Here is a 24,730-nt window from a genome sequence, read left to right on the forward strand (position 1 = left end):
CTGTCGTTAGCACCTCCCTCCCACCCTTCTTGAGCAGCCGCGCTCTTGATTGGCTGCTCGGGAGGTTGGCTGGTTGTCTGTCTCTGCTGCGCCCCGCCCTCCCACGGAGTTCATTTACATATTTAAAGAGGAAGCGGCCCTTTTCCTCTCATTGACACACCTTTCTGCGCAGGCGCAGACAGGCCGGCCTTCCTTTCTGTTCCTGCTTATATTGCAGTTTGGAGAACAAGCCTTAACTAGTTTCCAACAGGCCTCTGAGGATGCCTGACATAGATGTGGGCGAAATGTCAGGAGAGAATGCTTCTGGAACATGGCCAGACAGCCCGGAAAACAGACAACAACCCTCAGAAGAGAAAGCTTCTGGAACATGGCCATATAGCCCAAAAGACTCACAGCAAATCACTTAAAAGCATCTTTTTAACTATCAAGGTGCATGAACATTAGTGTATATATATATATATATATATATAGTGTATATATATATATGTGTGTGTATAATAAATTATTATAATGATAATATAATAATAATTTAAATTGTAAGCTAATGTTTTATATCAAGCCATTTTGAGTCTCCTGCAGGAGAGATAAAGCAGAGTATAAATAAACATTATAATATATAATATATATAATAATAATATAATAATTTAATGTATATGCTGATGCTTTTATGTGAAGCCATCTGGATGCTTTTAAGCAGAGGCTGGATGGCCATCGGTTGGGGAGGTTTGGATGGTGCTTTTCCTGCATAGCATTATGGGATAGGACTACCTGGCCTTTCCCTATTATTATTATCATTTTATTATTATTATTTTTATTTATCATTTATTTATTTATCATTTTATTATTTTATTTATTTATTATTATTTTATTATTAAGCAGAGGCTGGATGGCCATCTGTTGGGGAGGTTTGGATGGTGCTTTTCCTGCATAGCATTATGGGATAGGACTACCTGGCCTTTCCCTATTATTATTATCATTTTATTATTATTATTTTTATTTATCATTTATTTATTTATCATTTTATTATTTTATTTATTATTATTTTATTATTAAGCGGAGGCTGGATGGCCATCTGTTGGGGAGGTTTGGATGGTGCTTTTCCTGCATAGCATTATGGGATAGGACTACCTGGCCTTTCCCTATTATTATTATCATTTTATTATTATTATTATTATTTATTTATTTATCATTTTATTTATTATTATTATTATTATTATTATTATTTTATTATTAAGCAGAGGCTGGATGGCCATCTGTTGGGGAGGTTTAGATGGTGTTTTTCCTGCATAGCATTATGGGATAGGACTACCTGGCCTTTCCCTATTATTATTATCATTTTATTATTATTATTATTATTTATTTTTTATTTATCATTTTATTATTTTATTTATTATTATTATTATTTTATTATTAAGCAGAGGCTGGATGGCCATCTGTTGGGGAGGTTTGGATGGTGCTTTTCCTGCATAGCATTATGGGATAGGACTACCTGGCCTTTCCCTATTATTATTATCATTTTATTATTATTATTTTTATTTATCATTTATTTATTTATCATTTTATTATTTTGTTTATTTATTATTATTTTATTATTAAGCAGAGGCTGGATGGCCATCTGTTGGGGAGGTTTGGATGGTGCTTTTCCTGCATAGCATTATGGGATAGGACTACCTGGCCTTTCCCTATTATTATTATCATTTTATTATTATTATTATTATTATTTATCATTTATTTATTTATCATTTTATTATTTTATTTATTTATTATTATTTTATTATTAAGCGGAGGCTGGATGGCCATCTGTAGGGAGGGCTTGTATTGTGTTTTTCCTGCATGAAGGCAGAAGCTTTGTGCTTTCTCTGCAGAAAAAAGAGTGTTGAACTATGTGACCTTTGGAGCATCTCTTCCAACTCTTATTCTACAATTTCAATATAATTTTAAACCCACAAGCAAATAGGTACTATGCAAATACTATATTGCATAATAATCTATATATATAAAAGAGTGATGGCATCACGGCGACCCACAAAACAACTAAACTACAGGCCCCCCAACCTCGAAATTTGACAACACAACCCATCATCCACGCCTCTAGGTTGATACAACAAAAAGAAAAGAAAAATAAAGTCCTACTTAGAGGGAGAGCAATAATTGTTTTTATCCAATTGCTGCCACTTAGAAGGCTAAGCTCCGCCCACTTGGTCTCCTAGCAACCCACTCAGCCCAGTGTTAATAAAAGAATAAAAAATAAAATAAATACAAATAATACAATAAAAATAATAAAAAAACACTAAAAAATTAATACAATAAAATACTATAACAAAATAACTAAAAAAATACAACAAAATAATAAAATATAATAAATAAAAAAGATAAGTTACAATAAAATTAATTTAAAAAATACAAATAACGTCCAATAAAAATTCCACAACAACTTTTAACCAATAGCACCACCACTTTGCCACAGCAACGCGTGGCCGGGCACAGCTAGTATAATATAATTATGATAAATATAAGACTAGTCAATCCATAGGACTAAGCATAATATGTAACATATTTAGGAGCATTTTTATAGGTGACTAGCTGTGCCCGGCCACGCGTTGCTGTGGCGAAGTATGGTGGTATGGGAAATAAAGTATTGAGGAATTGGTGGTAGTTAAGGTAAAGGGTCCCCTGGGCTGAGTGGGTTGCTAGGTTGCTAACTGGCAGCAATTGGATAAAAACAATTATTCCTCTCCCTCTAATTAGGACTTTATTTTTCTTTTCTTTTTGTTGTATCAACCTAGAGGCATGGATGAGGGGTTGTGATGTCCATTTTCAAGGTTGTGGGGTGTTTACTTTTGTTGTTTTGTCCGCTGCCGTGATGCCATCACTCTTTTATATATATAGATATTTTATAGGTAATTTTTTTTCTCTGTTTCAAAACGTGATTATTAATATGGAGGAAAGTTAGGGAAATCCAAGGAGAAGGAAGCTGTTGCCAGATCGTTCTATGGTTTGACCCCTGGAAACTTATCTCCGTTATTATTTGGGGACAAATAATCAGGACACGATAAGGCAAATCAAACACGAGACCCAGGCATGGAGTCTGTGTTCTTGAGGGCAGACGCTTTTCTTGGAAGCAAAAGACTTTCCGTTGACGCAGGACGTTGACTGCCCTTGCGGGTTGTTTATTGCCGTCAATGGGAGTTCAGGTGGGAGTTGTAGTTCTCTGAGGCTTTGGAAGAGAAGGCAAAAAGTCTTAGAAAACTACAACTCCAAGGACTCCATAGCACTGAGCCATGGCAGTTAAAGTGGCATCAAACTGCATGCATTCTATAGTGTAAACCAGGGGTCCGCAAACTTTTAAAGGAAAGGGCCAGTCTACAATCCTTCAGACTGTGGAGGGGCCGAATTATCATTTGGAAAAAAAACCGAACCAATTCCTATGCACACTGCACATGTCTTATTTGTAGTGCAAAACAACAACAACAATGAAAGAACAATACAATATTTAAAAATGAAAACAATCTTAACCAACATAAACCTATCAGGATTTCAGTGGAAAGTGTGGGCCTGCTACTGGCCAATGAGATAGTCAGAGTCTCACTTATCCAAGCCTCGCTTATCCAACGTTCTGGATTATCCAACGCATTTTTGTAGTCAATGTTTTCAATATATCGTGATATTTTGGTGCTAAATTCATGAATACAGTAATTACTACATAGCATTACTGCATATTGAACTACGTTTTCTGCCAAATTTGTTGTCTAACATGATGTTTTGGTGCTTCATTTGTAAAATCATAACCTAATTTGATGTTTAATAGGCTTTTCCTTAATGCCTCCTTATTATCCAACATATTCGCTTATCCAACATTCTGCCGGCCCGTTTATGTTGGATAAGTGAGACTCTACTATATTGTATATACATGTAATATTAATAATAATATTATGTTGTAATACAATGTAATAATAATTATAATTCACTATTATAATTGTATATTTATATTACATGCAATATTACTAATAATATTGCAATATAGTTGTATAATATAAAATATTGTATGTATATATACTGTAATAATAAATAATTGCATGAACCCAAGTGAATGCAGACTAATGATAATGTCACTTCACTCGAGAATAATAATAATAATAGTAATATCATGATAATAGTAATAATTAATTGTTGATGCAGACTAACTGTTGAAGAGGTCACTTCACTCGAGAATAATAATAATAATATAATGTGAATGCAGACTAGCTGTTGAAGAGGTCACTTCACTTGAGAGTAATAATAATATGATAATAATTAATTGTGAATGCAGACTAGCTGTTGAAGAGGTCACTTCACTCAACGGTAATAATAATAATAATAATAATAATAATAAATAATAATTGCTTGAACCAAAGTGAATGCAGACTAATGATAATGTCACTTTACTCGATAATAATAATAACAACAACAATTAATTGTGAATGCAGACTAGCTATTGAAGAGGTTATTAATGATGATGATAATAATAATAATAAATACAATAATAATTAGAATCATAATAAATAATTGCATTAACCAAAGTGAATACAGACGAGCGGTTGAAGAGGTCACTTCACTCAACTGTAATAATAATAATAATAATAATATTAATAATAATAATAATAATAATAATAAATAATTGCTTGAACCAAAGTGAATGCAGACTAATGATAATGTCACTTTACTCAATAATAATAATAACAACAATTAATTGTGAATGCAGACTAGCTATTGAAGAGGTAATTAATGATGATGATAATAATAATAATAAATACAATAATAATTATAATCATAATAAATAATTGCATTAACCAAAGTGAATACAGACGAGCGGTTGAAGAGGTCACTTCACTCGAGAATAATCATTAATTAATTAATTGTGAATGCAGACTAGCTATTGAAGAGGTTATTAATGATGATGATAATAATAATAATAAATACAATAATAATTATAATCATAATAAATAAATGCATTAACCAAAGTGAATACAGACGAGCAGTTGAAGAGGTCACTTCACTCGAGAATAATCATTAATTAATTAATTGTGAATGCAGACTAGCTATTGAAGAGGTAATTAATGATGATGATAATAATAATAATAAATACAATAATTATAATCATAATAAATAATTGCATTAACCAAAGTGAATACAGACGAGCGGTTGAAGAGGTCACTTCACTCAACTGTAATAATAATAATAATAATAATAATAATAATAATAATAATAAATAATTGCTTGAACCAAAGTGAATGCAGACTAATGATAATGTCACTTTACTCGATAATAATAATAATATCAATTAATTGTGAATGCAGACTAGCTATTGAAGAGGTAATTAATGATGATGATAATAATAATAATAAATACAATAATAATTATAATCATAATAAATAAATGCATTAACCAAAGTGAATACAGACGAGCGGTTGAAGAGGTCACTTCACTCAACTGTAATAATAATAATAATAATAATAATAATAATAATAATAATAATAATAATAATAATAATAATAAATAATTGCTTGAACCAAAGTGAATGCAGACTAATGATAATGTCACTTTACTCGATGATAATAACAATAATATCAATTAATTGTGAATGCAGACTAGCTATTGAAGAGGTAATTAATGATGATGATAATAATAATAATAAATACAATAATAATTAGAATCATAATAAATAAATGCATTAACCAAAGTGAATACAGACGAGCGGTTGAAGAGGTCACTTCACTCGAGAATAATCATTAATTAATTAATTGTGAATGCAGACTAGCTATTGAAGAGGTAATTAATGATGATGATAATAATAATAATAAATACAATAATTATAATCATAATAAATAATTGCATTAACCAAAGTGAATACAGACGAGCGGTTGAAGAGGTCACTTCACTCAACTGTAATAATAATAATAATAATAATAATAATAATAATAATAATAATAATAATAATAAATAATTGCTTGAACCAAAGTGAATGCAGACTAATGATAATGTCACTTTACTCGATAATAATAATAACAACAACAATTAATTGTGAATGCAGACTAGCTATTGAAGAGGCAATTAATGATGATGATAATAATAATAATAAATACAATAATAATTATAATCATAATAAATAAATGCATTAACCAAAGTGAATACAGACGAGCGGTTGGAGAGGTCACTTCACTCGAGAATAATCATTAATTAATTAATTGTGAATGCAGACTAGCTATTGAAGAGGCAATTAATGATGATGATAATAATAATAATAAATACAATAATAATTATAATCATAATAAATAAATGCATTAACCAAAGTGAATACAGACGAGCGGTTGGAGAGGTCACTTCACTCGAGAATAATCATTAATTAATTAATTGTGAATGCAGACTAGCTATTGAAGAGGTAATTAATGATGATGATAATAATAATAATAAATACAATAATAATTATAATCATAATAAATAAATGCATTAACCAAAGTGAATACAGACGAGCGGTTGAAGAGGTCACTTCACTCGAGAATAATCATTAATTAATTAATTGTGAATGCAGACTAGCTATTGAAGAGGTTATTAATGATGATGATAATAATAATAATAAATACAATAATAATTATAATCATAATAAATAAATGCATTAACCAAAGTGAATACAGACGAGCGGTTGAAGAGGTCACTTCACTTGAGTATAATCATAATAATAATGATAATGAATACCTAATTGCATAATTGCATAGTGTTGAAGGTGACACTTTCAGGGCGAGGCCTCCTTCCAAGCGCTTGCCTGGTACGATCAGCAATATTATCTCCAGGGAACAAGTGACAAACACGAGAGACTTATGTTTCCCCGGCATCTCTTTGCCGCAGAACAACAAACAAGAGAGGTGCGGCATATAAGGCTGAGTCGGGGCCTTGTTGCTCCACAACAGTCTTGGCTCCAGGATGATGGGCTTCAATTTGCTTGCCTTCTTGGCGGCTGCCTTCCTCGGCCTCTGTGCCGGTCAGTCCTCGCCGGACCTCATCACCTCCCTCCCGGGTTTGGCCGAAATGCCGGCCTTCCAGCAATGGTCGGGCTTCCTCCAGGCCGGGCCGGGCAAGTATTTCCACTACTGGTGAGTGTTTGCATTCAAGAAGGTTGGACTGGATGACCTTTGGGGTTCCCTTCTAACTCTAGGATTCTATTATTATTATTATATTGTATGACACAGCAAACAAGATAGACATGCTGGATTTCGTATCACAAAATCACAAGTTGGACACTTCCAAAGCGTTTAGGACTGTCTGATGTATTATTATTATTATTATTATTATTATTATTATTATTATCAACACAACGACGTTGTATGACAAGGCAAACAAGATAGACATGCTGGATTTCGTATCACAAAATCACAAGTCGAACACTTCCCAAGTGTCTAGGACTGTGTGATGTATTATTATTATTATTATTATTATTATTATTATTATTATTATTATTAGTATGACACAGCAAACAAGATAGACATGCTGGATTTCGTATCACAAAATCACAAGTTGGACACTTCCCAAGTGTCTAGGACTGTGTGATGTATTATTATTATTATTATTATTATTATATTGTATGACACAGCAAACAAGATAGACATGCTGGATTTCGTATCACAAAATCACAAGTTGGACACTTCCCAAGCGTTTAGGACTGTCTGATGTATTATTATTATTATTATTATTATTATTATTATTATTATTATTATTATCAACACAACGACGTTGTATGACACAGCAAACAAGATAGACATGCTGGATTTCGTATCACAAAATCACAAGTCGAACACTTCCCAAGCGTTTAGGACTGTCTGATGTATTATTATTATTATTATTATTATTATTATTATTATTATTATTATCAACACAACGACGTTGTATGACACAGCAAACAAGATAGACATGCTGGATTTCGTATCACAAAATCACAAGTCGAACACTTCCCAAGTGTCTAGGACTGTGTGATGTATTATTATTATTATTATTATTATTATTATTATTATTATTATTATTATTATTATTATTAGTATGACACAGCAAACAAGATAGACATGCTGGATTTCGTATCACAAAATCACAAGTTGGACACTTCCCAAGCGTTTAGGACTGTCTGATGTATTATTATTATTATTATTATTATTATTATTATTATTATTATTATTATCAACACAACGACGTTGTATGACACAGCAAACAAGATAGACATGCTGGATTTCGTATCACAAAATCACAAGTTGGACACTTCCCAAGCGTTTAGGACTGTCTGATGTATTATTATTATTATTATTATTATTATTATTATTATTATTATTATTATCAACACAACGACGTTGTATGACACAGCAAACAAGATAGACATGCTGGATTTCGTATCACAAAATCACAAGTTGGACACTTCCCAAGCGTTTAGGACTGTCTGATGTATTATTATTATTATTATTATTATTATTATTATTATTATTATTATCAACACAACGACGTTGTATGACACAGCAAACAAGATAGACATGCTGGATTTCGTATCACAAAATCACAAGTCGAACACTTCCAAAGCGTTTAGGACTGTCTGATGTATTATTATTATTATTATTATTATTATTATTATTATTATTATTATTATTATCAACACAACGACGTTGTATGACACAGCAAACAAGATAGACATGCTGGATTTCGTATCACAAAATCACAAGTCGAACACTTCCAAAGCGTTTAGGACTGTCTGATGTATTATTATTATTATTATTATTATTATTATTATTATTATTATTATCAACACAACGACGTTGTATGACAAGGCAAACAAGATAGACATGCTGGATTTCGTATCACAAAATCACAAGTCGAACACTTCCCAAGTGTCTAGGACTGTGTGATGTATTATTATTATTATTATTATTATTATTATTATTATTAGTATGACACAGCAAACAAGATAGACATGCTGGATTTCGTATCACAAAATCACAAGTCGAACACTTCCAAAGCGTTTAGGACTGTCTGATGTATTATTATTATTATTATTATTATTATTATTATTATTATTATTATTATCAACACAACGACGTTGTATGACAAGGCAAACAAGATAGACATGCTGGATTTCGTATCACAAAATCACAAGTCGAACACTTCCCAAGTGTCTAGGACTGTGTGATGTATTATTATTATTATTATTATTATTATTATTATTATTATTAGTATGACACAGCAAACAAGATAGACATGCTGGATTTCGTATCACAAAATCACAAGTTGGACACTTCCCAAGTGTCTAGGACTGTGTGATGTATTATTATTATTATTATTATTATTATATTGTATGACACAGCAAACAAGATAGACATGCTGGATTTCGTATCACAAAATCACAAGTTGGACACTTCCCAAGCGTTTAGGACTGTCTGATGTATTATTATTATTATTATTATTATTATTATTATTATTATTATTATCAACACAACGACGTTGTATGACACAGCAAACAAGATAGACATGCTGGATTTCGTATCACAAAATCACAAGTCGAACACTTCCAAAGCGTTTAGGACTGTCTGATGTATTATTATTATTATTATTATTATTATTAGTATGACACAGCAAACAAGATAGACATGCTGGATTTCGTATCACAAAATCACAAGTCGAACACTTCCAAAGCGTTTAGGACTGTCTGATGTATTATTATTATTATTATTATTATTATTAGTATGACACAGCAAACAAGATAGACATGCTGGATTTCGTATCACAAAATCACAAGTCGAACACTTCCAAAGCGTTTAGGACTGTCTGATGTATTATTATTATTATTATTATTATTATTAGTATGACACAGCAAACAAGATAGACATGCTGGATTTCGTATCACAAAATCACAAGTCGGACACTTCCCAAGTGTCTAGGACTGTGTGATGTATTATTATTATTATTATTATTATTATTATTATTATTATTATTATTATTATTTTATTATGACACAGCAAACAAGATAGACATGCTGGATTTCGTATCACAAAATCACAAGTCAAACACTTCCCAAGTGTCTAGGACTGTGTGATGTATTATTATTATTATTATTATTATTATTATTATTATTTTATTATGACACAGCAAACAAGATAGACATGCTGGATTTCGTATCACAAAATCACAAGTCAAACACTTCCCAAGTGTCTAGGACTGTGTGATGTATTATTATTATTATTATTATTATTATTATTATTATTATTATTATTATTATTATTTTATTATGACACAGCAAACAAGATAGACATGCTGGATTTCGTATCACAAAATCACAAGTCAAACACTTCCCAAGTGTCTAGGACTGTGTGATGTATTATTATTATTATTATTATTATTATTATTATTATTATTATTATTTTATTATGACACAGCAAACAAGATAGACATGCTGGATTTCGTATCACAAAATCACAAGTCAAACACTTCCCAAGTGTCTAGGACTGTGTGATGTATTATTATTATTATTATTATTATTATTATTATTATTATTATTATTATTATTTTATTATGACACAGCAAACAAGATAGACATGCTGGATTTCGTATCACAAAATCACAAGTCGAACACTTCCCAAGTGTCTAGGACTGTGTGATGTATTATTATTATTATTATTATTATTATTATTATTATTATTATTATTAGTATGACACAGCAAACAAGATAGACATGCTGGATTTCGTATCACAAAATCACAAGTCGGACACTTCCCAAGTGTCTAGGACTGTGTGATGTATTATTATTATTATTATTATTATTATTATTATTATTATTATTATTTTATTATGACACAGCAAACAAGATAGACATGCTGGATTTCGTATCACAAAATCACAAGTCAAACACTTCCCAAGTGTCTAGGACTGTGTGATGTATTATTATTATTATTATTATTATTATTATTATTATTATTATTATTATTATTTTATTATGACACAGCAAACAAGATAGACATGCTGGATTTCGTATCACAAAATCACAAGTCGGACACTTCCCAAGTGTCTAGGACTGTGTGATGTATTATTATTATTATTATTATTATTATTATTATTATTATTATTATTATTATTATCATTATTATTATTATTCGTATGACACAGCAAACAAGAATCAATAGTGAGAAATGTCACCTGGAAGAGCCTTATCCCGCGTTATGGTAATCATAGGTGAGGACCATATAACCCCCAAATGATGTTGTCGGACTACAACTCCCATCATCCTGCATTTCTTCTTCAGGTTTGTGGAGTCCCAGGGCAACCCGGCGAGCGACCCTGTGGTTCTTTGGCTGAACGGAGGTCCCGGCTGCAGCTCCATGGAGGGCTTCTTGGCCGAGAACGGGCCGTTCCATGTGAGTCCGTTATACTTAACTGGGAAGTACTGGTCCGGACTGGTAGGCAGACTTGTTCCTGGTTTGAAAGCATTATTTCCTGTTTCATTGTGCGGTCCTGACTTTGAAAGGAGTTGCTTTCCTCCAGAAACTTTGTAGAACTATGGCTCTATATACCGTGACTCTATGAGATACCGTATATACTCGAGTATAAGCCGACCCGAATATAAGCCGAGGCACCTAATTTAACTACAAAAAACTGGGGGAACATATTAACTCGAGTGTAAGCCGAGGGTGGGAAATGCAACAGCTAGTGGTCAATTTCAAAATGAAAATAGATCCCAATGAAATTATTTGGAGGCATCAGTAGGTTAAAGTTTTTGAATATTTACCATATTTCAAAGAAAAACAGTAAACTAGCTCTCTAAGTGGAAATATTGTTAACAAAACAATATGGTATTAACAATAACAATAATAATAATAATAACTTCATTTGTACCCCGCCCTATCTCTCCATGGGGACTCAGGCCGGCTTCCAACATAGTAACAGGCAAACATTCAATGCCTACATAAACAATGCAGAGCTAGATATAGATCTATAATTATAGATACTAATTTCACATATGCATTTCCCCCTGAAACGTTTACAAATTCTCTCTATATATATATGTGCATTTTCCTCCTGCAATACTTGCAAGCCCTATATATTTATGTTTATATCTATCTAGAAATCTCTATGCGTGTGTGTGCATTTCACCTGCAATATTTACAAGCCCTACATATCTATATTCATATCTATCTATCTAGATATCTCTCTATATAGAGATAATTATATCTGTATAGGATTTGCAAAGACTTGCAAACATGTGGGGCGAAAATTCATATATAAAATAATGTATACACAGATATGCAGGTACATGGAAATCTCTAGATATTTATATGTATATAGGATTTACAAAGACTTGCAAACATATGAGGGGGAAATTCATATATAAAATTAATGTAGATAGATAGATAGAAATATAAAGGTACATAGGACTTGCAAAGGCTTGCAGGGGGAAATGCCTATTTATCTGTAGCAGAGATTAACAAATATTTCAGGAGAAAATGCTTTAATAATGTTAGTGGGCATATATATATTTCTTCCTGACTTGCAAGGGCTTCTTTCCCTTTTCAAAACATTCCCTTAGTTCCTTTAATCCTTAGTGGTTAGGGTCCACTTGTTTCTTTCCTCTAAAATTACTCATTGTCCTTCTGACCCTAATTTTTCTGCAATTATTAATAGTTTTATTTTTTATTTTTTATTTTTTTACTTTTTATTTTATATATATATATATATATATATATATATATATATATATATATACTTTTCATTATATACATATATATATACACTCTTTTTTTCCTTTTTTCTTTTGCTCTTCTATATTCTCCTTTTTCTATTTCACTCATCTTTTCTATCACGACATTGTTCCCACACTTTCACTGTATTCTATTGTTAATACTTTAATAAAAATGATATAAAAAAATTCCCTTGGTTAATTAATGCAGATAGATAGATAGAAATATCAAGGTACATAGGGATTGCAAACGCTTGCAGGCGGAAATGCCTATGTATCTGTAGCAGAGATTAATAAATATTTCAGGGGAAAATGCTTTTATAAGATTAAAAGGTTTATATATATTCTTCCTGACTTGCAAGGGCTTCTTTCTCTTTTCAAAACATTCCATTGGTTAAGAACGAGGGAGGCTTTGGAAAAGTAAACACTGATAAGGGAGGGTAAGAGGAGAGATAAATATATCGTATATCGCAAGCAACGGCCTCCAGGCTCCACAGCCGGCTTGGCCTTGACCTAATAATAATAATAATAATAATAATAATAATAATAATAATAATAATAATAATAATACTCAGCTGCTATCAGGACCTCAAGATTGAACTGCAAAGACTCTGGCAGAAACCAGTACAGGTGGTCCCGGTGGTGATGGGCACACTGGGTGCCGTGCCAAAAGATCTCAGCCGGCATTTGGAAACAATAGACATTGACAAAATTACGATCTGCCAACTGCAAAAGGCCACCCGACTGGGATCTGCACGCATCATCCGAAAATACATCACACAGTCCTAGACACATGGGAAGTGTTCGCCTTGTGATTTTGTGATACGAAATCCAGCATGACTATCTTGTTTGCTGTGTCATACAGTAATAATAATAATAATAATAATAATAATAATAATAATAATAATAATAATAATAATACATCACACAGTCCTAGACACATGGGAAGTGTTCGACTTGTGATTTTGTGATACGAAATCCAGCATATCTATCTTGTTTGCTGTGTCATAATAATAATAATAATAATAATAATAATAATAATAATAATACATCACACAGTCCTAGACACATGGGAAGTGTTCGACTTGTGATTTTGTGATACGAAATCCAGCATATCTATCTTGTTTGCTGTGTCATAATAATAATAATAATAATAATAATAATAATAATAATAATAATAATACATCAGACAGTCCTAGACACTTGGGAAGTGTTCGACTTGTGATTTTGTGATACGAAATCCAGCATATCTATCTTGTTTGCTGTGTCATAATAATAATAATAATAATAATAATAATAATAATAATAATAATAATAATAATACATCACACAGTCCTAGACACTTGGGAAGTGTTCGACTTGTGATTTTGTGATATGAAATCCAGCATATCTATCTTGTTTGCTGTGTCATAATAAAATAATAATAATAATAATAATAATAATAATAATAATAATAATAATAATAATACATCAGACAGTCCTAGACACTTGGGAAGTGTTCGACTTGTGATTTTGTGATATGAAATCCAGCATATCTATCTTGTTTGCTGTGTCATAATAAAATAATAATAATAATAATAATAATAATAATAATAATAATAATAATAATAATAATACATCAGACAGTCCTAGACACTTGGGAAGTGTTCGACTTGTGATTTTGTGATATGAAATCCAGCATATCTATCTTGTTTGCTGTGTCATAATAAAATAATAATAATAATAATAATAATAATAATAATAATAATAATAATAATAATACATCAGACAGTCCTAGACACTTGGGAAGTGTTCGACTTGTGATTTTGTGATATGAAATCCAGCATATCTATCTTGTTTGCTGTGTCATAATAAAATAATAATAATAATAATAATAATAATAATAATAATAATAATAATAATAATAATAATAATACATCAGACAGTCCTAGACACTTGGGAAGTGTTCGACTTGTGATTTTGTGATATGAAATCCAGCATGTCTACCTTGTTTGCTGTGTCATAATAAAATAATTATTTATACCCCACTACCATCTACCTGCTGGGTCAATATAAAAAGATAAAAACAGTAATACAATATGAAGCAAGAATATTATAATAGTTAAAAACCAGTCAACTGATTATAAGCCGGGGGAGGCTTTTTCAGCTCATAAAAAGGGCTGAAAGACTCAGCTTATTTTCAAGTATATACGGTATTTATTGTGGTGCAAATGTGCTGCCCCATGACCCTCTCGCCCAAAACAAAATTTTGGCATTTAATTGCTTATTTTTTTAAGCCTGTCCTGCCTTTGTGAGTTTTGTGGTCATACCTTTCCTTGTGGGGTGCCCCATTGAAAAGCACCTTAAATGTTTATTTAAATGTACAATTATGCAGGTTTTTAATGTATATTTTAATTTTATTGTAATTTTTTTTAAGTTTGAAAGACTTTTAAATCTGATGTAAACTGTTTTTTCTGAAGTATATGTTTATATTGTAAGCCACCCTGAGTCCCCGGATGGGAGAGAAGGGCGGGGTAATAAAGTGATGTAATAAATAAAATAAATAAATAAGAGTATTATAACAAAAACCAGTCCACTGATTATAAGCCACAGGTTTATACTTTGGTAAAATCTGCCTGGTAAAATCTCAGGGTCAATTTCCAATAAGAAGAGAGCTTGACTATGCATAGTCTATACAGGGGACAAAGTCTAGATACGATTACATATTGTACACCTTCTAAAATCTTAGAGAAGTTATGATGGAGGTAATGCTTAATTTTTAAAATTTTAAAGGTTAATTTTTACCTTAAGAGGCTGAGAAACTTAATCAAATTTGGCTAGTTTATCAGGCACAAAGATTATAATCTTATGTTCACATACGCAAGAATAGGATCCACGGAATACCATGATACTTTTTGGATTGCACTGGAAATTCCAGTTTTCCTCAATGCAAATGATTTATGAAATATATACCTGGTCCTTTATGAGCAATCAGTATTCCCAGATTAAGGTAAAGGTAAAGGTTTTCCCTGACGTTAAGTCCAGTCGTGTCTGACTCTGGGGGTTGGTGCTCATCTCCATTTCTAAGCCGAAGAGCCGGCATTGTCCGTAGACACCTCCAAGGTCATGTGGCCATAGGCATGACTGCATGGAGCGCCCTTACCTTCCTGCCGGAGTGGTACCTATTGATCTACTCACATTGGCATGTTTTCGAACTGCTAGGTTGGCAGGAGCTGGAGCTAACAGCGGCTGCTCACTCCGCTCCCGGGGTTTGAACCTGGGACCATTCAGATCAGGGGTCCCCAAACTAAGGCCCGGGGGCCAGATGCGGCCCTCCAAGGTCATTTACCTGGCCCCCGCCCTCAGTTTTATAATATAATATTTTTATATCAGTTTTAATAATATAATATATTGTATATACATATAATATTGATAATAATCTTATGTTATACAATATAATACTAATAGTAATACCATATAATAATATTAATTATATGTTATATATTACATATTATATAATAGTATAGTGGTATAGTTCAATATAGTAATATATAATGCTAATATTGTGTTATGCTAATAATATAATATATTGTATGTCCATACAGCTGCTCTGAGTCCCCTTCTGGGTGAGAAGGGTGGGATATAAATGCAGTAAATAAACGTAGTAAATGAATAAATAAATAATTTTAGACTTAGGCTCGGCCAAAGTCTGACATGACTTGAAGGCACACAACAACAACAACAACAATCCTAATTAACCTGACTATCTCATTGACCAGTAGTAGGCTCACACTTTCCATTGAACTCCTAATAGGCTTATGTTGGTTAAAATTGTTATCATTTTTAAATATTGTATTGTTCTTTTGTTGTTGTTGTTGTTGTTGCACTACAAATAAGACATGTGCAGTATGCATAGAAATTTGTTTGTATTTTTTTTTTCAAATGATAATTCGGCCCCTCAACAGTCTGAAAGATTGTGGACCGGCCCTCTGCTTCAAAAGTTTGGGGACCCCTGGTTCAGATCATAAAAAGGGTTGAAAAACTCAGCTTATCTTCAAGTACATACGGTATTTATTGTGCTGCAAATGTGCTGCACCATGTCCCTCCTGCACAAAACAAAGTTTGGGCACTTAAATATAGTTTCCCCATGTTTTGATGATAGAACCAATTAGGAAATGGCATTTACAACCCAGGAACAATAATAATAATAATAATAATAATGTGACCTAGTGTAATAATAATCAATCTGCTTGGTGCAGGTGAACAGCGAGGGCACCCTGTACCTGAACCCCAGCAGCTGGAACCAGGTGGCCAACATGCTGTACCTGGAATCCCCGGCCGGAGTGGGCTACTCCTACTCCACGGAGGGAGAGACCACCCTCAGCGACAGCCAGGTCAGACGCCTTCTCTCTCTCTTCTTTCGGGAAATTTGGGGACGTTTTGGCAAGGTCATGACTGCATGGAGCTGTTACTTTCCCGCCGGAGCGGTACCTATTCATCTACTCACATTTGCATGTCTGTAAACACCTCTAAGGTCATGTGGCCACTGGCATGACTGCATGGAGCTGTTACTTTCCCGCCGGAGCGGTACCTATTCATCTACTCACATTTGCATGTCTGTAAACACCTCTAAGGTCATGTGGCCACTGGCATGACTGCATGGAGCTGTTACTTTCCCGCCGGAGCGGTACCTATTCATCTACTCACATTTGCATGTCTGTAAACACCTCTAAGGTCATGTGGCCACTGGCATGACTGCATGGAGCACCGTTACTTTCCCGCCGGAGCGGTACCTATTCATCTACTCACATTTGCATGTCTGTAAACACCTCTAAGGTCATGTGGCCACTGGCATGACTGCATGGAGCTGTTACTTTCCCGCCGGAGCGGTACCTATTCATCTACTCACATTTGCATGTCTGTAAACACCTCTAAGGTCATGTGGCCACTGGCATGACTGCATGGAGCTGTTACTTTCCCGCCGGAGCGGTACCTATTCATCTACTCACATTTGCATGTCTGTAAACACCTCTAAGGTCATGTGGCCACTGGCATGACTGCATGGAGCTGTTACTTTCCCGCCGGAGCGGTACCTATTCATCTACTCACATTTGCATGTCTGTAAACACCTCTAAGGTCATGTGGCCACTGGCATGACTGCATGGAGCACCGTTACCTTCCCGCCGGAGTGGTACCTATTCATCTACTCACATTTGCATGTCTGTAAACACCTCTAAGGTCATGTGGCCACTGGCATGACTGCATGGAGCACCGTTACTTTCCCGCCGGAGCGGTACCTATTCATCTACTCACATTTGCATGTCTGTAAACACCTCTAAGGTCATGTGGCCACTGGCATGACTGCATGGAGCTGTTACTTTCCCGCCGGAGCGGTACCTATTCATCTACTCACATTTGCATGTCTGTAAACACCTCTAAGGTCATGTGGCCACTGGCATGACTGCATGGAGCTGTTACTTTCCCGCCGGAGCGGTACCTATTCATCTACTCACATTTGCATGTCTGTAAACACCTCTAAGGTCATGTGGCCACTGGCATGACTGCATGGAGCTGTTACTTTCCCGCCGGAGCGGTACCCATTGATCTACTCACATTTGCATGTCTGTAAACACCTCTAAGGTCATGTGGCCACTGGCATGACTGCATGGAGCACCGTTACCTTCCCGCCGGAGTGGTACCTATTCATCTACTCACATTTGCATGTCTGTAAACACCTCTAAGGTCATGTGGCCACTGGCATGACTGCATGGAGCTGTTACTTTCCCGCCGGAGCGGTACCTATTCATCTACTCACATTTGCATGTCTGTAAACACCTCTAAGGTCATGTGGCCACTGGCATGACTGCATGGAGCTGTTACTTTCCCGCCGGAGCGGTACCTATTCATCTACTCACATTTGCATGTCTGTAAACACCTCTAAGGTCATGTGGCCACTGGCATGACTGCATGGAGCACCGTTACCTTCCCGCCGGAGTGGTACCTATTCATCTACTCACATTTGCATGTCTGTAAACACCTCTAAGGTCATGTGGCCACTGGCATGACTGCATGGAGCTGTTACTTTCCCGCCGGAGCGGTACCTATTCATCTACTCACATTTGCATGTCTGTAAACACCTCTAAGGTCATGTGGCCACTGGCATGACTGCATGGAGCTGTTACTTTCCCGCCGGAGCGGTACCCATTGATCTACTCACATTTGCATGTCTGTAAACACCTCTAAGGTCATGTGGCCACTGGCATGACTGCATGGAGCTGTTACTTTCCCGCCGGAGCGGTACCTATTCATCTACTCACATTTGCATGTCTGTAAACACCTCTAAGGTCATGTGGCCACTGGCATGACTGCATGGAGCTGTTACTTTCCCGCCGGAGCGGTACCTATTCATCTACTCACATTTGCATGTCTGTAAACACCTCTAAGGTCATGTGGCCACTGGCATGACTGCATGGAGCTGTTACTTTCCCGCCGGAGCGGTACCTATTCATCTACTCACATTTGCATGTCTGTAAACACCTCTAAGGTCATGTGGCCACTGGCATGACTGCATGGAGCTGTTACTTTCCCGCCGGAGCGGTACCTATTCATCTACTCACATTTGCATGTCTGTAAACACCTCTAAGGTCATGTGGCCACTGGCATGACTGCATGGAGCTGTTACTTTCCCGCCGGAGCGGTACCTATTCATCTACTCACATTTGCATGTCTGTAAACACCTCTAAGGTCATGTGGCCACTGGCATGACTGCATGGAGCACCGTTACCTTCCCGCCGGAGTGGTACCTATTCATCTACTCACATTTGCATGTCTGTAAACACCTCTAAGGTCATGTGGCCACTGGCATGACTGCATGGAGCACCGTTACTTTCCCGCCGGAGCGGTACCTATTCATCTACTCACATTTGCATGTCTGTAAACACCTCTAAGGTCATGTGGCCACTGGCATGACTGCATGGAGCTGTTACTTTCCCGCCGGAGCGGTACCTATTCATCTACTCACATTTGCATGTCTGTAAACACCTCTAAGGTCATGTGGCCACTGGCATGACTGCATGGAGCTGTTACTTTCCCGCCGGAGCGGTACCTATTCATCTACTCACATTTGCATGTCTGTAAACACCTCTAAGGTCATGTGGCCACTGGCATGACTGCATGGAGCTGTTACTTTCCCGCCGGAGCGGTACCTATTCATCTACTCACATTTGCATGTCTGTAAACACCTCTAAGGTCATGTGGCCACTGGCATGACTGCATGGAGCACCGTTACCTTCCCGCCGGAGTGGTACCTATTCATCTACTCACATTTGCATGTCTGTAAACACCTCTAAGGTCATGTGGCCACTGGCATGACTGCATGGAGCACCGTTACTTTCCCGCCGGAGCGGTACCTATTCATCTACTCACATTTGCATGTCTGTAAACACCTCTAAGGTCATGTGGCCACTGGCATGACTGCATGGAGCACCGTTACCTTCCCGCCGGAGTGGTACCTATTCATCTACTCACATTTGCATGTCTGTAAACACCTCTAAGGTCATGTGGCCACTGGCATGACTGCATGGAGCACCGTTACTTTCCCGCCGGAGCGGTACCTATTCATCTACTCACATTTGCATGTCTGTAAACACCTCTAAGGTCATGTGGCCACTGGCATGACTGCATGGAGCTGTTACTTTCCCGCCGGAGCGGTACCTATTCATCTACTCACATTTGCATGTCTGTAAACACCTCTAAGGTCATGTGGCCACTGGCATGACTGCATGGAGCTGTTACTTTCCCGCCGGAGCGGTACCTATTCATCTACTCACATTTGCATGTCTGTAAACACCTCTAAGGTCATGTGGCCACTGGCATGACTGCATGGAGCTGTTACTTTCCCGCCGGAGCGGTACCTATTCATCTACTCACATTTGCATGTCTGTAAACACCTCTAAGGTCATGTGGCCACTGGCATGACTGCATGGAGCTGTTACTTTCCCGCCGGAGCGGTACCTATTCATCTACTCACATTTGCATGTCTGTAAACACCTCTAAGGTCATGTGGCCACTGGCATGACTGCATGGAGCACCGTTACCTTCCCGCCGGAGTGGTACCTATTCATCTACTCACATTTGCATGTCTGTAAACACCTCTAAGGTCATGTGGCCACTGGCATGACTGCATGGAGCACCGTTACTTTCCCGCCGGAGCGGTACCTATTCATCTACTCACATTTGCATGTCTGTAAACACCTCTAAGGTCATGTGGCCACTGGCATGACTGCATGGAGCACCGTTACCTTCCCGCCGGAGTGGTACCTATTCATCTACTCACATTTGCATGTCTGTAAACACCTCTAAGGTCATGTGGCCACTGGCATGACTGCATGGAGCACCGTTACTTTCCCGCCGGAGCGGTACCTATTCATCTACTCACATTTGCATGTCTGTAAACACCTCTAAGGTCATGTGGCCACTGGCATGACTGCATGGAGCTGTTACTTTCCCGCCGGAGCGGTACCTATTCATCTACTCACATTTGCATGTCTGTAAACACCTCTAAGGTCATGTGGCCACTGGCATGACTGCATGGAGCTGTTACTTTCCCGCCGGAGCGGTACCTATTCATCTACTCACATTTGCATGTCTGTAAACACCTCTAAGGTCATGTGGCCACTGGCATGACTGCATGGAGCTGTTACTTTCCCGCCGGAGCGGTACCTATTCATCTACTCACATTTGCATGTCTGTAAACACCTCTAAGGTCATGTGGCCACTGGCATGACTGCATGGAGCTGTTACTTTCCCGCCGGAGCGGTACCTATTCATCTACTCACATTTGCATGTCTGTAAACACCTCTAAGGTCATGTGGCCACTGGCATGACTGCATGGAGCACCGTTACCTTCCCGCCGGAGTGGTACCTATTCATCTACTCACATTTGCATGTCTGTAAACACCTCTAAGGTCATGTGGCCACTGGCATGACTGCATGGAGCACCGTTACTTTCCCGCCGGAGCGGTACCTATTCATCTACTCACATTTGCATGTCTGTAAACACCTCTAAGGTCATGTGGCCACTGGCATGACTGCATGGAGCACCGTTACTTTCCCGCCGGAGCGGTACCTATTCATCTACTCACATTTGCATGTCTGTAAACACCTCTAAGGTCATGTGGCCACTGGCATGACTGCATGGAGCACCGTTACCTTCCCGCCGGAGTGGTACCTATTCATCTACTCACATTTGCATGTCTGTAAACACCTCTAAGGTCATGTGGCCACTGGCATGACTGCATGGAGCACCGTTACTTTCCCGCCGGAGCGGTACCTATTCATCTACTCACATTTGCATGTCTGTAAACACCTCTAAGGTCATGTGGCCACTGGCATGACTGCATGGAGCTGTTACTTTCCCGCCGGAGCGGTACCTATTCATCTACTCACATTTGCATGTCTGTAAACACCTCTAAGGTCATGTGGCCACTGGCATGACTGCATGGAGCTGTTACTTTCCCGCCGGAGCGGTACCTATTCATCTACTCACATTTGCATGTCTGTAAACACCTCTAAGGTCATGTGGCCACTGGCATGACTGCATGGAGCTGTTACTTTCCCGCCGGAGCGGTACCTATTCATCTACTCACATTTGCATGTCTGTAAACACCTCTAAGGTCATGTGGCCACTGGCATGACTGCATGGAGCACCGTTACCTTCCCGCCGGAGCGGTACCTATTCATCTACTCACATTTGCATGTCTGTAAACACCTCTAAGGTCATGTGGCCACTGGCATGACTGCATGGAGCTGTTACTTTCCCGCCGGAGCGGTACCTATTCATCTACTCACATTTGCATGTCTGTAAACACCTCTAAGGTCATGTGGCCACTGGCATGACTGCATGGAGCTGTTACTTTCCCGCCGGAGCGGTACCTATTCATCTACTCACATTTGCATGTCTGTAAACACCTCTAAGGTCATGTGGCCACTGGCATGACTGCATGGAGCACCGTTACTTTCCCGCCGGAGCGGTACCTATTCATCTACTCACATTTGCATGTCTGTAAACACCTCTAAGGTCATGTGGCCACTGGCATGACTGCATGGAGCTGTTACTTTCCCGCCGGAGCGGTACCTATTCATCTACTCACATTTGCATGTCTGTAAACACCTCTAAGGTCATGTGGCCACTGGCATGACTGCATGGAGCACCGTTACCTTCCCGCCGGAGCGGTACCTATTTATCTACTCACATTTGCATGTCTGTAAACACCTCTAAGGTCATGTGGCCACTGGCATGACTGCATGGAGCACCGTTACCTTCCCGCCGGAGCGGTACCCATTGATCTACTCACATTTGCATGTCTGTAAACACCTCTAAGGTCATGTGGCCACTGGCATGACTGCATGGAGCACCGTTACCTTCCCGCCGGAGCGGTACCTATTTATCTACTCACATTTGCATGTCTGTAAACACCTCTAAGGTCATGTGGCCACTGGCATGACTGCATGGAGCTGCTACTTTCCCGCCAGAGCGGTACCTATTCATCTACTCACATTTGCATGTCTGTAAACACCTCTAAGGTCATGTGGCCACTGGCATGACTGCATGGAGCTGTTACTTTCCCGCCGGAGCGGTACCTATTCATCTACTCACATTTGCATGTCTGTAAACACCTCTAAGGTCATGTGGCCACTGGCATGACTGCATGGAGCTGTTACTTTCCTGCCGGAGTGGTACCTATTCATCTACTCACATTTGCATGTTTTCGAACTGCTAGGTTGGCAGAAGCTGGGGCTAAGAGCGGGAGCTCACCCCACTCCCCGGATTCGAACCGCTGACCCTTCGGTCAGCCACTTAATCAGCTCATCGGTTTAATCCGCTGTGCCACTGGGGGTTCCATCCATTAATTGTATACTCTGTTTTAATTTTTTTTTTTAATGTGAAGTACAGTAGAGTCTCACTTATCCAACATAAACAGGCCGGCAGAACGTTGGACAAGCGAATATGTTGGATAATAAGGAGAGATTAAGGAGAAGCCTTTTAAACACCAAATTAGGTTATGGTTTTACAAATTAAGCACCAAAACATCATGTTATACAACAAATTTGACAGAAAAAGTAGTTTAATATGCAGTAATGCTACATAGTAATTACTGTATTTACGAATTTAGCACCAAAATATTATGATGTATTGAAAACATTGACCACAAAAATGCGTTGGATAATCCAGAACGTTGGATAAGCGAGACTCTACTGTACATTCAAAGTACAGTAGAGTCTCACTAATCCAAGCCTCGCTTATCCAAGCCTCTGGATTATCCAACGCATTTTTGTAGTCAATGTTTTCAATAGATCATGATATTTTGGTGCTAAATTCGTAAATACAGTCGTTACTACATAGCATTACTGAGCATTGAACTACTTTTTCTGTCAAATGTGTTGTATAACGTGATGTTTTGGTGCTTAATTTGTAAAACCATAACCTAATTTGATGTTTAATAGGCTTTTGCTTAATCCCTCCTCGTTATCCAAGATATTCGCTTATCCAAGCTTCTGCCGGCCCGTTTAGCTTGGATAAGTGAGACTCCCCTGTACATTCAAGGCAAATAGGAAGAGCGCTGAAGGTGTCTCGCTTGGCTTCAGGTGGCCGAGGACAACTACCAGGCGCTGCAGAGCTTCTTTGCGAAATTCCCGGACTTCGCCAGCAACCCGTTCTATGTCTTCGGGGAAAGCTACGGCGGGATCTACGTCCCGAGCCTGACGGCCAAGATCGCAGCCGGAGCCGCCAAGGTCAACCTGAAGGTGAGCAGACGCTTGGCAGGTGGAGCCTCTGTCTGGACAGGCTTGGTTTTTGTAAGGATACCTGGATCAGCGTGGCCGTCCTCTTGCATTTGGATTAGAAATTGCTTTTCTACTTGTGATTCCAGCATTCAGTTAAGTCTTCTTCCTCTTCTTGTTCCTCTTTTTCTTCCTCATCTTCTTCCTCCTTCTTTTCTTCCTTTTCTCATACTCCTC

At 37.3% G+C, this 24,730-nt stretch overlaps 1 protein-coding gene across 1 annotated transcript in view; it reads left to right on the plus strand.

Moving 5' to 3' along the window:
• Window positions 1-24: 24 nt before the first annotated feature.
• LOC100561404 (lysosomal protective protein) overlaps window positions 25-24,730 on the plus strand; it is a 35,473-nt gene continuing 10,767 nt past the window's right edge. Inside the window, exons 1-5 of the mRNA XM_062961980.1 lie at window positions 25-429; window positions 6,883-7,127; window positions 11,303-11,414; window positions 16,972-17,106; window positions 24,359-24,517. Of these exons, the coding sequence (XP_062818050.1) occupies window positions 6,958-7,127; window positions 11,303-11,414; window positions 16,972-17,106; window positions 24,359-24,517 (576 nt within the window). The 5' untranslated portion in view covers window positions 25-429; window positions 6,883-6,957. The remainder of the gene's footprint in view (window positions 430-6,882; window positions 7,128-11,302; window positions 11,415-16,971; window positions 17,107-24,358; window positions 24,518-24,730) is intronic.

Source organism: Anolis carolinensis, unplaced genomic scaffold (genome assembly GCF_035594765.1).
Source record: "Anolis carolinensis isolate JA03-04 unplaced genomic scaffold, rAnoCar3.1.pri scaffold_9, whole genome shotgun sequence".
Classification (NCBI taxonomy): domain Eukaryota; kingdom Metazoa; phylum Chordata; class Lepidosauria; order Squamata; family Dactyloidae; genus Anolis; species Anolis carolinensis.